Source organism: Haliotis rubra, unplaced genomic scaffold, assembly GCF_003918875.1.
Source record: "Haliotis rubra isolate DU_JTF1 unplaced genomic scaffold, ASM391887v1 Scf154, whole genome shotgun sequence".
Lineage (NCBI taxonomy): Eukaryota > Metazoa > Mollusca > Gastropoda > Lepetellida > Haliotidae > Haliotis > Haliotis rubra.
In genome coordinates this window covers 1,618,898-1,637,779 of record NW_025765492.1, presented here as the reverse complement: position 1 = coordinate 1,637,779, position 18,882 = coordinate 1,618,898, and the positions used below count along the sequence as shown (strand labels likewise).

General features: G+C 41.0%; 1 protein-coding gene and 1 long non-coding RNA gene across 2 annotated transcripts; both read left to right on the top strand.

Annotated features, from left to right (window-relative positions):
• The first annotated feature begins 428 nt into the window (after window positions 1-428).
• On the top strand, window positions 429-17,723 carry LOC124270744 (WAS/WASL-interacting protein family member 1-like). The gene is made up of 4 exons (XM_046705784.1): window positions 429-1,282; window positions 13,778-14,106; window positions 15,213-15,942; window positions 16,752-17,723. Exons 2-4 carry the CDS (start codon window positions 13,834-13,836, stop codon window positions 16,805-16,807), a joined length of 1,059 nt encoding a protein of 352 aa, XP_046561740.1. The 5' UTR covers window positions 429-1,282; window positions 13,778-13,833; the 3' UTR covers window positions 16,808-17,723.
• Window positions 5,647-17,723, top strand: LOC124270746. Its single transcript, XR_006896869.1, has 2 exons — window positions 5,647-7,197; window positions 17,415-17,723. It is a non-coding gene; the product is annotated as an uncharacterized LOC124270746 (long non-coding RNA).
• Window positions 17,724-18,882: the final 1,159 nt, after the last annotated feature.

Genomic DNA, 18,882 nt, shown 5'->3' with positions numbered 1-18,882 from the left:
GGGACGGCCTGACACAAGATAACCCCTACAGGAGGGGACGGCTTCACACGACATAACCTCTACAGGAGGGGACGGCTTCACACAACATAACCTCTACAGGAGGGGACGGCTTCACACAACATAACCTCTACAGGAGGGGACGGCCTGACACAACATAACCTCTACAGGAGGGGACGGCTTCACACAACATAAATTCTACAGGAGGAGACGGCTTCACACAACATAACCTCTACAGGAGGGGACGGCTTCACACAACATAACCTCTACAGGAGGGGACGGCTTCACACAACATAACCTCTACAGGAGGGGACGGCTTCACACAACATAACCTCTACAGGAGGAGACGGCTTCACACAACATAACCTTTACAGGAGGGGACGGCTTCACACTACATAACCTCTACAGGAGGGGACGGCTTCACACAACATAACCTCTACAGGAGGGGACGGCCTGACACAACATAACCTCTACAGGAGGGGACGGCTTCACACAACATAACCTCTACAGGAGGAGACGGCTTCACACAACATAACCTCTACAGGAGGGGACGGCTTCACACAACATAACCTCTACAGGAGGGGACGGCTTCACACAACATAACCTCTACAGGAGGGGACGGCCTGACACAACATAACCTCTACAGGAGGGGACGGCTTCACACAACATAACCTCTACAGGAGGAGACGGCTTCACACAACATAACCTCTACAGGAGGGGACGGCTTCACACAACATAACCTCTACAGGGGAGGACGGCTTCACACAACATAACTTCCACGGTCGGGATGACTTCACACAACATACCTCCGCAGGAGGGGACGGCTTCACACAACATAACTGCCACGGGCTAGGGCGGTGTCACACAACACATTCTACAGGAGGACGGCTTCACACAACTTTTTTTGTTCATGAGGTCGAGGTCACAAAAGATATAGCCAGTCATATCTGACAACAATTTTCCTTCCTGCAATCAAAACCTCAACCCAGACTTAGGAGATAAGCCGCCTTCCGCAACTTCTGTTTCAATTCACCAATTTCCGTTGCAGCAGAGCAAGGAAAAGGATAAACATTGTGTTGACGACAACAGTAAGTGACTTCACAACGATTGCCATGTCTGTTCCTAACTTACAGTCTACCACTTCGGCAGCTACCTGATATCAACTTCAACGTTGTGTGGCGGTGGCGGTCAGTGTGTTCGAACCAGGAAGTAAATTGTCAGCCATACACGTCTAGCAGGGATACATACTCACACAGGGAGACCCCGGGCTTGCTGTACTCACACGGTAAGTGTCTTAATTCTTAATAACTCTTAATTCATGGATTCATTTCGTACAAAACGTTTGATGTGGCAGCATAGCCCTAATCTCAAGCTGTGACTAGTGATTCACCATGATCAGCATATCTAACTAGGTTATCATACACACTACTTACATGTATACACTATGAAATGCGCCATTACACGCTACATGAGTCAATATGTACACAACATGAACGGGTATTGCAATATGTCGGTCATGCTTAACTGTTAAATAAATGTGTAAGGTTGATTATGTCCATTTGTTATAAATGCATATCGAAAGAATTACAAGGAAATATTAAATACATTGACGACAATTCTTTATTCATGAAACGATACCCGGCACTTGTGTCAAGGACAGAAAGTAACCTCCATTTCATTGAAATACACGCGGTACTGACTATTTATATGGAGCATTGTTGTAATGTTTACGCCATACGTAACCTCTATACAAACATGAAGCCATACGTCAGACGAAGGTTATTTAAATAGCTAGCAGCATGAACACAATGAGAAATGCATACTACATAGAGGATATTATATGAGTGCCCATGTCATACTATGTTTACGACACGAGTGCCTAAATGTTGGTATTTCCCGAGCGAGAGCGAGGGACATACCGATATTTGGGCACGAGTGTCGTAAACATAGTATGAAATGAGCACGAATATAATATTCTGTTTATCACCGAAATCGTCAAATTGCGGAATATAAACCCAAATCTACTTTTAAACATAGGCTGGCTACCCGCCGTCACCGCATGTAGAACCTAATGTCACAGAAGAAACGTGACGGCATAGCCTTTTTCATGACGTCACGTCACCATGACAAAGTGATATTTTGCCCTAGGGCATCGTATGAAAAATATGAACCCCGATATGTTCGCCCTCGTAGGTAATAAATGTACTTATCACGACGTGAAAGAGTATTCAATCATATCGCGTGTGTCCCTTATCTATTGACATATGCATATAAAGGTAAACGGACTTCAGATAGTGATGTAATAAAGGGTAATATCAATCATTTCGGATTGATCGTGACTCGTTTACGTCGTACACGGATCCTGCAGATACTTCCGTCATATGAAACCGAAAAAACAGCTAGGTCATCTTCAATATCAGCAAATAGCAAATAAATGCAGACAGACAGTTATTAATAAAGAGGCGTCGCCCCATAATATAATCAGATGGCGATGTATTAAGTAAGAGTGCGCAGTTTGACTTTACTGCTCTACATCCTGGAGTTAATTGATTTTTGCACATGATATAAGTATAAGCCAACATTGTATATAACATCATCATTTTTGTTTTTGCAAAAGATTTACAACTGAGTAATAAGTTTATGGTTCTTTAGTGAACTTTGTTATGCATTTGGTTCCAAGGCATTACAGATACATAGCACATGATATTCATTTTCTCTATAATGCTGACCTCTGGCTTTACAAAAAAGGGCATTGTTCTTCGTTATATTCAATTCCATTATACCTGCCACATTCAAGGGCAATATTAAACTTACTACATCTAAACGTTGATAAAGGAACTCTTAAGTGCATAGGAATATCACGACACAAATATCTTTCAACATTTAACAAAGTATTAAACTCCTTATAAAATATTCATTCAGGAGATTCACTGATTGCGGAATACCAAGATTGTTTAATGTTATCTCCTAGCCTTAGTTTGAATAGATAAACAAAACGCTCCACATTTCCGCTTTGTTGGCTCAGCCAAGCATAACCAAATCCATTTTGAAACAGTGTGTGTTTAATTTTTGTTACCCAGGTATTATAGCCAAAGCTATAGACTATATATCTAATGATCTTAACATTAAATAACATTGATGTGAGAGTGTATTTTGTGGCATATGTATATGTCTACACCAGACTTTCATCACTCTTGACATGTATAGATGCTGCAATGGGAGTCCGCCACACTCGCCAAGAACCATACCATTTCGGTTGTATTACCCTTAAGTATTGTTTACAAAATTAAATTTGCACAGCCTCTGTTATTTTAGAATGAGATGTTCCCCAGATTTCCAAGCCATAACAAAGAATAGGCACAATCATTGAATCATAAATATTAAGTAAATCAATACAAGCTATGTTGCCAATGTTTCTCTGAAAACCGTTTAATAAAAAAGCTTTACAGGTCTGGGATGCAAGACATGCTTAAACTTTACTCCACACAAGCTAGGGTGTGAAGCTAATCTAAATACCGATGAAAAGGAAACAATTTCAACAGGGGGACCATTATAAATCCATTTCTCATAATGACAAAGAGGCCGCCCATTTCTAAAACAATAATCTTAGTGCACATAAATTTGGGAAAAATTGATTAATGAAAATTCCTTCACACACACACAGAGACAGACAGACACAGACATACATACACATACACACAAACACACACACACACACACACCAATTTTAGTTTCCTATAAAGATTATCAACAAATGTGAGAAATATCTGTGAGCTTAGAATACACCCCTGCCTTGTACCTACAAAATATTAAAACAAGATGAAAGGCCACGTTTGGTTCTGACACAGGCTGATAGATTGGAATACATTGATGCAATAATATTATAAAACTTGCCAGATACCCCAGCCCTACCTGAAGAGGATAAAAGAACATCATGTCTAAGTGTATCGAATCTCTTCGAAACATCTATGAAAAGGCAGTAGAATCTTCCCTTCTTTTCACAACAATACTTTTGAATAACAGCCTGAAGAACAATTATGTAATCTACAGTAGTTTAACCAGCCCTGAAACCTGCCGGGGCCTCATTTAATACGTTATTATCATCACACCAAATTTGCAACCTTTTGTTAAGAACAGAGGTAAGTGTCCTATATCGAGAATATTTATGAGAAATGTAAATAGTTTGATAATCTTATGTTGTGTTGCTTTGTGAAACTCTGTGGCAAGCCCATGTGGTCCAAGTGACTTGTTATTTGGCAAGTTTGAAAAGCTTGCTAATATTTCCTGTTCTGTTATAGGTCTGTTTAGTGTACATGAAGCGTCCATGTTGGAAGTACTGCAGTGGAAGGTGAAACTCATCTGTGATTTGGTTCGATAAACCCTGTGAAATACGTTTTCCAAAATAATTTGGGGTCCTTTCTTACCTATACTAATCTAGCTTTCTGTTTTTTCAAGATAGATCTTAAATGTCTGAACAGAGAGATGCCTGTATTATTGTCTCTATGTGACCTTAATGTTGTATATTTCTGTTGTTTGATGTTGTCCAGTTCATTGTCACACCAGGGTGGTTGGGTAATATTTCTTTGTTTCATAACCCCAGAGTACAGTCTCTTAGTGTGTTCTGCAGTTTGGTAGAACAGGTTTACTAGATAGTGTATAGCCCTGTCAATGTTGCTGAGTATCATGCAGATGAGCGTTTGATGGAAATTACTATAGGTGTTGGTGAAGTTTGTGATGCAAATATTGTCAGTGTCATCACTCCATAACAAGCCTATACTATTTACATGTAGTTGTTTCTGTTTTTGCTGTGTTAGGTTCATCAGGGATGTTATGTGCATGCTAGGATGTGAATGCTTTGTCAGAGCTTTGTTTATGGCTGTTGGTGTCAAGTGAACAGTGTAGTGGAAAGTGACAGGACATATCGAGTGTACCTACTCCCAAATCTGTGATGTGAGGAAAAAGAGTAGACGAGGCAATCAGATAGTCAACAACACTACACCCGTTATGAGTAACACGTGTTAATTCGCCATTTTTATCCTTAAACATCCTGCCATAAATGTGTGAACACCATATGTGCGGCACATGTCCACCAATGTTTTACATCGTAGACGGATCCTGCAGATACTTCCGTCATATGAAACCGACACGAAACTAGGTCATCTTCAATATCAGCAAATAGCAATTAAATGCGTTTATACATGACCTGACATACAGTAGCCTACAACATCGTAGACTAACGCTTAGTCTCTAAATATATATAATTTTGATAGTAACAAATACTCCCGTTTAAATTGAAAAGGAGCCACAGTCTGATGGGAGAACCTGGGAAATCTAGACTTGCTTCATTTAGGGCTTTAGCATTGCAGGAGGGCTAGGCATTGGGAAAATAATGTGGTTCGGGGACTGTGAGATAGACTATACATGATCGGTATATGCGTTTGTATATACCATGACCTGAAACACCTGTAACCTCCATGATCATTATACATGCTTGTAACGAAGCACATGTGATACATGTGGTCTCACTTTAGGCAAGTAAGTTTGTTCAAAATTGCCTCTGCTCACGAAGCAGAAAATGGGTACCCGGGGGAATAGGTCATGTGACTATAAACCTTCTAGCGCCTCTAGCAGCTTGGGTTATCTGGCGTAATAATAATAGTGCTTTGAGCAAGATATTCATCCTGGAATGGCGCTATAAAAGGGGACTGTTATTATTATACTTGGGCATGACATTATGTAACCAACATTATAGGCATGCCTGCTTATTGTGTGACATGACATTACACACCTATAAACGTTATGATCGGTATACGAGCTGGGTGTATGATGACCTGAAACACCGTGACCTCATACATGTTAGTCGCTGGAATGTGCACGACGGTCGCTTGATTATCGGAACTATATACAATAAATGTGACAACATGTGCGACAGCATGTGCGACTATAGCAGTAGGGGCGCTAAGTAACACTAGCATCAGAAATCAATGACTGTCAATATATTACCTTGGCGTATCGGGCCTTATCTCACTATGTCAGCACAGACAGGTCACACACAATACATGTATACATGTGTACAGTTATGCAACGTAAGTGGCGGAAACATTTAGAAACCTTAACATGCCTTCTTGTACATGATTTGAAGTCAATCATATTGCAGTGTATCACACTGAAAGTACTATATTCCTCCCAATGAAAATAAAGAAAATAAAAACAAATAAAAACGAGAAAAGAGCATAATAAGTCCAAAAAAACAAAGGTCATGTAGAATGTTACTTTGGGGATACTAGTACTGACTTGCCGAAAGAAGGAAAGTCATAATATTCAAGTCCAAAACAAAGTACGCACAGATTTCCTGTCACGTGTTTCCTTGAGGGGCTTATCTATGGGTGTGACTATGCCGATATCTCTGTGCCTGGCAAGTCTGTTGCGTGCTGCAGGTTAAGTAAACACATGCACAAAACACACCCTGTATTGTAAACAACTACTGCCATGTATCGACATACTCCTCTGATATGGCAAATGTCCTTCATATTTTATTTACGTATTCAAATTTAAAATTTAAAAACATATTTTTCAGGAAAAAGGCGATTCTGTTTCCAAATTATATTGTTCCCACTGTGCGGAGTTGCGACTCTTCTGCTTAAATTCTATGAGACGAATCTCTTCTTATAGTGGACGAACATCTCGTAAGAATTCTGAGATTTGGATGAATGTAAAGTAAAGATAAATTACTTTTAACCTATATATAGCAAAGATTAGTTTTATCTCAACTTACAAAATAATTATGCCAACACACTGAAGCAAGCAAATGCAATTATATGTTTATAAAAAGAAAAAGGTCCGTGGAAAATCATAGAAAAACCGTACATTAACAAAATCAATTACCCATTGTTATTCTAAATGCTTAGTAATCTCTTTTCAGCAATACATTTGGTCCACTAGATTAAAGGTTAATCTCTGCAAATAAATCATTATGAAAGAATCAAAAAATAACCCGAGGAAAACCTGGACTTGAAGCTCTGGCATTTGCATTAAGGGAAAACAATGTGGTCCAGGACTGTGTCACAGACCACGAGAGGCACCAGTGTTGTTACCCTGCTCTATAGTATAGTCCCCATGTATTGCGACAATCAGTCCTAGTTACTCACGCTTTGGGTAAGAGATATACTTAAAGGACGCTAGGTCATGAGAGTAGGGGTGGTGAAAGTAACCTGAACCACTTTCTGCAGCTGCAGGATCTACACATGACAGATCAGAGGGTTACTGGATAGGTTCATCTGTTGTCCGGGTCCTGGGTACAAATCGAGATATGCAGTGTTGTAACTCGTCCGTCGGCAATAACCATACTCAGACAGATTCAACCTGAGTTTCAGACATGTTTGGGACGACCACACCTTGAGTCCTCTTCTGCGCTACCTCTGCCTCGCTTATATGTAACAGACCGTTGAATACGAAGGAAGGTTGGCACCGTTTTTTCCTTTAGCACAAAAGGGCATCAGTTTATATTGTTATTCGTGACTCATTGTCCTTCTGTGATGACGTTCCATAATTTATTTATTCTAAATGCACACTTCGTAATACATTATCCTAGACTCGATATTCTCTGCGTTTAGGAACCTCACATTCAGTTCCTGCTCTCAAGTTCACAGACCAACAATTCATATTTTATTATTATATTTTTTTATTATAGGATATTTATATAGCGGACATAACCACGCACTAGTTAGTACATGCTCAAGGCACTGGGCTTTTTCTCTCGTTCATTGGATGTCAATCTCAACTGCACATCGTATTATCAATCTCAACTCTCTGGGGATAATACAACTCTTGCAGCCACTAGACGCACCGAGTTATTGTGTCTTTTCCATCCTTACGAAGTATGCATTCACAGCTAGGGGGACTGGGACATATATAGTCACAGTACTTTGTCCACGTTTACTGCACGTTGCTGTACCCGCAACTATGTGTTTGCACGTATTTATGTGACCACCATCTGGTCTTTTACCAACGGATTCGTGGGTTCTTTTAAGTGCACAGGCTTGCGTAATGTACACTAGGGGTTGTGACAACACTGAAATAGTTCGCACATAATGTTGACTCCAAGGTTACACCCGGTCACAGGTGGGCTCGACCCCGCTGGATCACTAGCCTGGGGCCTTAGACAGCTCGCCCACGATGCACCATTTTAGTCTTGAAGAACATAAAGAATGGTTCCCTAAACGTCAAGATAAATAGCTTTGTAGCATTATAAACAGTCAACTGTTGCAAAGTCAATTCAAACTGCCAGATTCATATTGTGTATAAATACACTGGGATGGAAAACACGTCCATCCAGGGAGTCATATTGTGGTGCATACATATTTCCTAATGATGCACATGCTGGCCACAGAAGAAAAAGGCGATGTGCATCCAGGCCTGTATTTATGATTCTAACAATTGACAATTCCGCTCATCCCTCTGAATGAAACGTGTGTGTGAAGAACACTAACATCTAGATTCAACTAAATAGTTTTTACATATATATAAGAGATGGAAAATGTTCAGTGTGTGTATGTGTTCCGATAAGCTATAATAACAAATGCATTTGTTTAGTATCGTTAAAGCCACTTCTGCAAACTTTCCTCTTCTTCAGTACTTGTGGTAGTCCAGTGCTCGAGTGGGATGCAATATACTGATAATTGTAAACATATTCATGTGTAAAACATGTGTTAACCTATGTTATTCAATATCACAGCACGCCCATGCTACGGTGTTCTCCAAGCGGGGAAGGCGAGGGTTTGATCCCAGTCGCTTTTAAAGATGGCCACCGTTGTCACCCCCTTAGTTCCCGAAGATATATCTAGCAACATCTACCAACACATAAGATTTGTTAGTTAAGGTTATGTATATCTGGGGAATTCGCCTGACATCCCGATATCACACGTATTATTTTCTTAACTGAGAAAGATAGAGTCCACACACCTCAGAACATCTCAGGGCAGCATATAGTATAGTTCATGATATGTATGAATTTGTTCTAACTAATAGTGCTCATGGCGAGTGTGTGAAGAGAACAAATAAAAACTTTTGGGGAGAGTTTTCAAACTTGGGGCTATTGAGACATACATTAGATTTAACAATACAATGTGATTTCAAAACTGTACATCAACTGAAATTAAGAGAACAAATAGCTCAAACGTTTTCAAATAGGTCATGTACTAACACAAGGTACGTTTACCCGGAAATATATATTTTAGTATTTTCAGTTGTTGTTGTTTTCATGCAGTCTGTGATGTTCAACACATGTTCGCTTCCAGAGAGAACTTTGACAGTTTATTTTTACACCTATCTGTCACGGATATGTATGTCATACAGATAAAACGGTTGTTTTGAGGTCGGTCCCTCTATTGTCTCAGTCGTTCAGATGCAAGGCAACCCGTTTACGTGTCATATAACTGTAGATGCAGATGTAAATCAAACCTCAACGCCCGGCGATAATCCTTCTCGATTACATCGGACGTTCTTTAAAAGACAAAATAGTGGTGAAAATTAAATAAATGGATCAATGAAAATCTGTCACGACCCAAAGTGTACGCGAAAGGTCAGCATGTCATGATCTACTGGACGCACAAACACAATTTCAATAAAATTACATGTTCGTCCGTTCGTTCGTTTATCCATTCGTTCTTTCATCCGTTCGTTCGTTCGTTTGTGTGTTGCCTAACGCTGCACATAGCAATACCGTGTCATTAGAGGAGAGCTCGGACACAACTATGATCCCCGGTGTTCATTACCTAGACCAATGAGGACGTCGTGGAGCTATTGCGCCACTCAGGCAACATAATACGAAGAACTGTATCATCGTGATTTTGTTTTATTATTGCTGAAGGGGTGCAAGATTCCACCCAACAAGACATAGGTTCCGAGCTGGGAATGCAGATCACCAGGACCGATCAAAGGGAAACATTAAGATCACCACGAGTCTGTAGAATGAGTCAGTATCAGCACCGCTTTCGGTAAAATTTCAGTCAGGAGGTGTCAGTTTGTGTTGGTAGAAAAGTCTACCACTTTAGAGAAGACCTTGGGTTGGTTCTGGTACACCAACTCATGGTACATTTCGGCACCAAGGACCAGCTAAAATTCATTTAGTTCTCCTTGTCGATGTCACTTGTCAGTGTTATGTTATATTATCTAAATCACGGCTGTAAATGCCAGTTTATTTTATCTGGAACTACTCTGACCGAAACAAGAGTCCGAAAATAGAACTGCCAATTTCTCCATTACGTATATGTTAATTGAGGCCGCTATCTCACCTATTTCCGCTGTATATTTCCGCAGTATAAGGAGGCTTTAGCTCAAAGTGAGAGGAAAGTTCACAACGAAGCAGCTTAAAGACACTGACCACTCACATGAAGTACGTGGACATAGTGCTTGGACTATAATTACGGCCAATTCCCCCGTACGTGCTGGTTATGATTAATTAGGTGAGTGACCGTTATGATCAAAATGCTATACCAACAGTATGGAGATACTCGATCACTCGTTATATAATCTGATAGAATGTGTACGTTTAATTTGCGTATGCAATGTCTGTGTTATGGAAATATAAATCAACTTTTAGATCATAGGAACAATTACCGAGTACATCAATGTTCCGAAAGGTAATTAAAAATAGTTTCTCGTCTAATTTTTCTCAGTTAATCATTTCTTGAGTAAGAGTTATATCGCTGACAGACGAGTACTGAATGTTGCTGAATGTTGAATTTTGGATTTAATTTATAAAAGTTTAATAAGAAGTAAATCAGGCTGTTTTTCCTCAGTTCATCTCCTAAATGGATCATCCATTTCGAAATACTATATTACTCTTCAAAATATTAATCATTACAAATACCGATACTTTCACATATGATATGTCTATTCGTAATCTTTACATACAATTATCAAACAATATATTGCAGGAAATTAGCATATGAAATATTTATAACAGTTATTGCACGGCACGGTGTGACTTAGGACTTATTAACATGTAGTTTATTTATGTGTATTCCATAATTACAATCACACACAATTATCAAAAATAACGAACAGGTATAATCACACTGTCTTAATGAAGGGCTTCATATACATTGGTGATATAGTCAAGTATAGTAAACTGACGTACAAAAAAGAAAGTACACACCTGGTGTTTTGGGATTATTTGAAAAGTGTTGTGATTTTGACTGGCAACGTCGCAATTGGGCACGATATCTCTGGTGTTTTGGCAACATATTAGGAAAGTCTGTGATTTATCTATCACTGCAAAAACTCTTTTCAAAATATTTACATTGATTTTTGGAAAGTAATCCAAAAGCACAAGGTGAGTACTTTCTTTTTGCACGTCAGTGTATATATCGAGTTATACATAAAATTTAATGTATAGTCACAATATAAGCCATATTTGTAATTATCCCGAACTCATGTGATGTATATATTCCATTGTGTGCTTAAGTCTTGACTTCCTCAAACGCTGGCATAACCACTATTTCATAAATACTTGCTGTTGATGACGTCGAAATCGAATCATCCATCTGTTTGATCGGCATTTAGAAGTTGGTGACTAATAAGAAAGTAAGATTGTTTATGGATAACAACTTCTTTATTATATATGATGCGACGTTTCGGTATGGATTCCTATACCGTTGTCAAGCAAGAGTGACAACGGTATAAGAATCCATACCGAAACGTCGCATCATATATAATAAAGAAGTTGTTATCCATAAACAATCTTACTTTCGAATAATCCACTCTGCGGTTAGAAAAGATGTCGTAATATGGAAAGAGTGTTTCTGTTTAAATTGTGAAACGCCAAAAGAAACGTTACCCACCTTCTTTAATGATGGCGGTACCTATCTTCAGCTGGCGTTGTGATGCGTGGACGTCCACTTCTTGGACACTTTACGGTGACCCCAGTCAGTCTGAAGCCCTGAATAAATCTTATAACCGTGATACGGTGGCATCCAAGGGCGTTGGCAATAGCATTGTATGTCGACCCCATCTGCACCATCCCAATGGCTCTTTCTCTCTCTTCAGCTGTTAATCGTGGCATATTTCTCGTACTTGTGTATCATATCATGTATTCTAGGCTCTCTTCATACCCTATACAGGTAGGAGGGTAACGTTTCTTTTGGCGTTTAGTGTATATATATATATATATATATAGAGAGAGAGAGAGAGAGAGAGAGAGAGAGAGGAGAGAGAAAGAGATGGGGGGGGAGAAAGAGAGAGAAATTGTATAATCATATATTATAAATAATTGTAAAAACTAATCTATGACTCCAGTTCAGTACAGTCCACTTAAAATATGACATAAATATTCAGATAATATAGGGTATTTCTGTCCGTCATGATCTAGAAAAAACACACGATCTGTTTCCGTCAGCCTGAGTAGACGGTGTCGGTTTTCTGATATAGATATCCAAGTTCTGCTGATATGATGTCACAGCGTGTACTTGTATTGAAACTGCAGCTTCAGTTGTAAATAATATTTCTGAAGTGTGTGGTAATGCGGGGTCAGCTTTCACTGTACGTGGCATGGCCTACTTCCTGGTGTCAGGTCACAACAAAGTTTTACATCCTGCACACATGCTGGCCCAGTTCTGTTGTACAAAGCATCATAACCTTCATGTCTTAAAGGGAACGTGCATCTACATGCATCTGTCATGTTGAGAGAGGGGGATGTGAAGGGGAGAGATGGCGTCATGAGGTGAGGGGGGTCGAAGGGTGGAGAAAGAGGGGGTGGAGAGAGAGAGGGGGGGAGAGTGTGTGTGTATGGCAAAGAGAAAGAGAGGAGTGATAGGTAGAGAAAGAAAGAGTGTGTGTGTGTAATGAAGGAAAGAAAAGGAGAGCCAGAGGAGGGAGCGATGGAGAGAGGGAGAGAGAGAGACAGAGAGAGAGATAGTCTGAGCTGGAGAGAAAGAGAGGCACTGAGCAATATTCCACCTATACAAGGGCGGCCCACATGTAAACAGCTCAGAGCCCGATAGCCTAGTGATAAACCACATAAATGCAATAACGACTCAGAGATCCTTACTACCCGATCGATGTAGTCGCCTCTTACGACATGCATGTGATGCTGAGAACCTATGTTCTTCTAAATAATGATTCCAATGGTTTGTTAACACATCTCATGTACACCGGAAGTGCCAACTACAGAGGGCTGGATGATCAGTCGCGGTGAACTGGCTAATCGCATGTCAGCGTTCCTGGATGATGATGATTGGTGCTCATGATTTCAGTCACTGGTTTGTGTGGTCGTGGCATGCACGGATGGCTCAGCATACGCTGTACAGAGTTCCGTTCCTGGTTCACGCTAGAAACTATTATCATAGGTTCGAGTCCCGGTTCACCCCTTGGTTTATTATTACCAGGACCGTGTTCGTGGGGTTCAACAAACTAGTCACATGCATCACTTCGGGGTTCTTCCTGCCAGAGCTCAAACCCCGCGGTATAAGAAGAAGAAAACTGTTCAAAGCAGCATTAAATTCAATTTAATAATAATGATAATAATAATGAGAATATGTATAACGCGCCTTTTCCAGGCTAGATATCCTGGTCAAAGCGTACAATCTGATGATTATTACCCCAGATAACCCAAGCTGCCTGTTAGGCGCTAGAAGGTTAATAGTCACATGATTTTATCCAACCGGGTACCCATTTTCTGCTCGGTGAACAGAGGCAATTTTGAACAAATTCCCTTGCCTAAGGTGAGACCACATGTATCACATGTGCCTGATTTAATTTAACTTTCATGAATATGTTTCAGGTTGAATATTTCTACAGCAATGTAAGCGTCTTCTTTTAACCGTTGTCACCTTCGGGATGTTTGACGAGGATACATTTGAGAGAGAGCTGTCATGTGGGGTTTGTCTGGAGCTGTACACGGATCCCCTACAGCTCTCATGCATGCACACCTTCTGCAAGAGCTGCCTCAAGGCTTTACTTCAGAGCGAGGGGAACAAGCGTCTCAAATGTCCGGATTGTCGCAAGAACAGTGATCTCGGACGAGGTGGCATTGAGTCGCTCAAGCGCAATTTTAAACTGGCTAGCATTGTTGATATCTACAGACAGGCTGTTGCAAAACTTGTTGCAGAGGTGAGTGATTTTTGTCAAATGTTCACAGCTTGTGATGATTATACTCGTGGGTTCGAATCCCGATCGTCTCGGTTATATTTCTAAGTTTGACAGCACCATACGTTTACTGATGAACGTCTAAGACCTGCCGTACTTCGGGATTTCCTCCCACATTAAGCGTACACGTCATGATGGAACTGAAACAATGTCCAAGGCAGCATTAAACCCAATTCACTTCACTCATTCGTAATAAATGATAAGTAACTATAAGATCTGAAATGCACACCTAATCTAAAACAGGTGATTGGGCATGTACATTTAGAATATAGTGACAAAATCATTTCTATAGTGAAGGCCTTCAAACAGAAGTCGATAATATGTCATAACCATGACAGTGTTTACGAATCACTATCAAATAGGGATGATGCCAGGTATTCTTTTCCGGTCAGTGGCACCCGTCACAAACATATGTGCAGGAGTTCACCTGAGTAAACAAGGGTACGAGTTACAATAGGGAAATATAATGGACAAACACTGATGTTTCCAACATCCCCCACACTTCTGTCGTACAGCGTTTTGTATACTTTAATAAGGTCGTGGGTGGTGACAGCCTGATCAAACAGGTTTGGAGCAAGATGTGTAGGAGGCTCTTTGAAATCTCCACAGAAGGATTACCCCAGGCGAGAACTGATTAAGTAATGCTCCACATTAAAATACAGTTAAATAAACTGGGACCTGAGCATGTCTACAGATATGGCTTCCTTATCATGCTTCGAGTCGGCAAACGGCGAGAACAGGTCGTTGTTGTATTAAACAAAACTCATTTGCTCACTTATGTATGTATACTACTCAAGACAATTTAAAGAACACCCACACTGAGATGTTTCCGTGTTGCTATGCCCACCAGCCACGGGAGATTAACTGAACTAAACTTTACAACACATGAACAGCAATACACAGGTTTTACATTCTCTATACAAATAGGAAGGTTTTGTGGTAAAAATGGTAGGATGTTTGGAGCCTGCATCATCACACTTCCCATATTGTCAGTTAATCCTTATATCGACAATCTAATATCACTAAAAGCACGACAACGATTTTGACATTTTAAATCCATTTGTCTACAGAAGGAAGCAAACAGACAAGAAGAACAGACAAGGAAGTCCAGGATTGATGACCACAAGAAGGATTATGCATTCGTCAGTTCGTTGATTCAGAAATCTCATGATGAATCGGACGGCCCGTTTGAGCCACACATCATTGACGACCTGTGGGGAACGTTTAAAAGAACTGCGAGGAGAGACAGTCATTTGAGCAACAGGCCACCAGCACCCTTACCCCCACGTTCTGAAACCAGTTCAAGGTCCCCTCCCCAGTTACCTCGTGCTCCTCGGCCTCTTCCCACCATTCCACATCGTTCTTCCAGCACAGATGACACGACATCAATGTCTGATCAAACGGGCACAAGGCTACCCCCTGCCCCATCCCCCGAGTCAACTAACCCTGCACGAATGTGGTCACGTTCTCCGCTGCCACCCCCTCCTCCGCAACGTCTCAGCGACGACTCTCGAGCAATACCTAGTGCCCCTCCATACCTTCGTCTCTCCGACAACCAGAGTAATATTCCAGACGAGATCGGCGACCTGGACTTCATGGATGGATCCTTTGACATTGCTGCGTCTTTCAGACCATCACTGCCTCCAGTGCCACCAAGGAGGTCTTTCCCTTCGCAACCATCTGCATTCATCCCAGACAAGAACCTTGAAAACCGCCCTCCAATTCCAGCACCAAGAGGCAATGTTAAAGCTCCCGCTCTTCCTCCAAGGGAAAATATGCCTGCTCTGAAAACAAAACCTGGTATGTATATATAGAAGGCTTGTAGAATTCTTCTTACTGATACATCATCACAGCTGGGACCTTTCTTACTAATTCCAACTGTTACTTCTTTTGGGCGGGGTTAAATTGGATCCTTAATGAAATGCTTGTGCATTGCCTTACCAGCCCGACACGAGAACATGAAGACATAAGCACAGCTTTCAGAGGTGAGGTGAGGTGAAATTGGGTTAACGTCGTGCTTGAGAATATTTCGCTCATATGACGACGTGCATGCGTGTGTATGTGTATGTGAGGCTGCTTGTACTAGCCCAGACTTAAGCTGGTTTTATAGTGCTAGCCCACTGAGATAATTTGCCGCAGTGAAGCATGAATACCCCACTCATTATACTGACTCCGAGCCGACCAGTCCTTGTTGTACCCATTAATGCCGAGCGCCAGGCAGAGACCAACAAGTACCATATTTTAACGTCTTTGGGTATGACCCGGTCGGGGATCGAACCCGCGACCTTCCGCTCTCCGGGCGGACGCTCTAACCACTACACCACGGAGGCGGTCACAGCTTTCAGAACTTGCCACGAAAAGAATCAGATGCGTTCATATGAAGGAGAATGTAACTAACGATGACCTTAGAGGTTGTCTGTATCATTCACTGGTCAACACATCCGGCATGCCCAGTGAACAGCTTGGGGTCTTTATAAAGCTTGTGGCTATGGTTTAACAGCATCTGTAGGAGCAACTTTATAGATTTTTTAAATCTCAACCCTTGATGAAATATATTTATGCTATTATTAATATCGTAAGTGTGTCAAGTATATGTGTATGCATTACAGGCAGCGTACAGAACGGTCGGAAGCCGCTTCCAAAGCCAAAAGGACGGCAGTCATGACAGTTTAACAGCTAAACCCCTTTTGTAACAGCCAGGAAGCGCGAATGTTGCAGTGAATTCAGTTGTTGTTATGCACGGTGGCATTTCCGTTGACCGCAGCCGGCTACACGGATATTGATTCACATACCCTTCACATGACAAGGGGTACGACCACGTGTTCCAGGATGTGTCAGGATCGTTATACTGAAGAGCTGTAGGTAGCAACTGTTGGTGTTCTTGGTATTGCTTTATGTTTTGTGTCTCCTGGATGGTACATATTCCCTATGCTACGTCGACGTACTGATACGCTGTTTATAGTTTACCGTACCATGGCTGTATCATATTCATGTGTGACCGGAGGGAAACTGAGTCCCTTCATCATTCAGGGCAAGATGGAGAATCTAATGAGACGATGGTTTTACGAAACAAAATCTGTTTGTGATTTGGGGAGCACTATATCTGCACAGCGGTTAATCTCAAAGCTTCATCGTACTGTTCCATGACATGTCAAACGTGCCAACAGGTTATGTCCTTACGACCAGAGGACACGATGTGTAGGCCATGTCCTCGGTCTGTTTATCTAGAAGCCTGTGACATCTAGCATCCCTAGCACACCATGTTTCCAGAGTCTGGACGACTCGTTGTGAGAACATCTATGCATACACAAATTGATCGTGTTCATACCCAGGATCTTTGAATCATCTTACACATAATCTGGCATCCTTGTTTCTGCTGTCGAACAGATTCTGGCAGCATTGTTCCAAACATCATAAACCATACACCCAGTCGGCGTAAAACGCCATCTTGAGCACATTTCAGGTATTTCCTGTTTACACAGCGTCCATGTCGGCTTTTCATGTTTTAAGCTCCATCAACACAAAAATAATTGTGAAATATATCATTGAATTTCTTATAAATACACCAAAAGTAATCAAAGGATATTTATTTTATTGTTTGCACACAAAACTCAGCGAAATCGTTTTGCGCACTGTTAATTGTGACAGAGTTTAACTGCCTGACTGAGTTTGGCTTTACGCCGCTTTTAGCAATATTCCGGCAACATCACGGCGGGGGACACCATAAATGGGCTTCACACGTTGTACCCATGTGGGGATTCGAACCCGGGTCTTCAGCGTGACGAGCCAACGCTTTAACCACTAGACTACCCCACCGCCCCGACAGAGTTTAACACTTATAGATATATATACGAAAGACATGCATGATAAGCACCCTATACAAGTTAGCCGAAATGTGTTTTGAACTGAATAATGAAGCGACAAAACGTATCATAATTCGTAGTCGTAAGAAATATGAGGATGTGTTTATGAATTCCTAGCAAATGGTGCTGATAACAACCTACATCGGACATTGGACATAACAAAGCTAGCTTTGGTGGACAGTGGACATAGGAAGCAATCGACATCGGACAGCTAGTCTCACCGAAGTGTGTGCTTATGCAGCCATAACGACCCTGCTTGTTAACTTGTATATAAAACGTCGACGAAGTTTATATGATCAGCTGTCATTGTCGTATCATAAGTGGATTAAGAGGATACGTCCGGAAGCGTAAGGTCCAGGCTAGCTATTCTCGAAACGTTCGTAGCCCTACGAACTTCTTAAGCCCATACTTAACACATTGGCTACGATCAAAGTTAAGAATTCGTAGGGTTACGAACGTTCCGAGAATAAGGGCTCAGTGCTTAGAAGTTGTACGTCACCGTTGCGGTGTATTTATAGCTCGTAATACAAGTAATCACAAATTATAGCACGAAATACGTTGTACTCAGATGTGATTAGTTATATGTGTTGCCTCTCAATCATAGTTATGCTTAGCTTGTCATCGCAGAAGAAGCTGAATAACATAATGACGAATGATTGACAACTAGTCACGCTGGGTTCTTCAGGCACCATTTGAAACTATGGCGATTTCTGGAAAATTCGGTTATTTTGTTAAAAGCAATGTTTTTTGCATATTTCTATATTGCACGCTATCCATATTCTTTATAACTTGATTGTTGAGAAATGTGTTTCCGGCAAGATAACGCTATCAGTTAACACGACAAAAAGGCTCGTATTTAATTCCTCATCAAATGCTT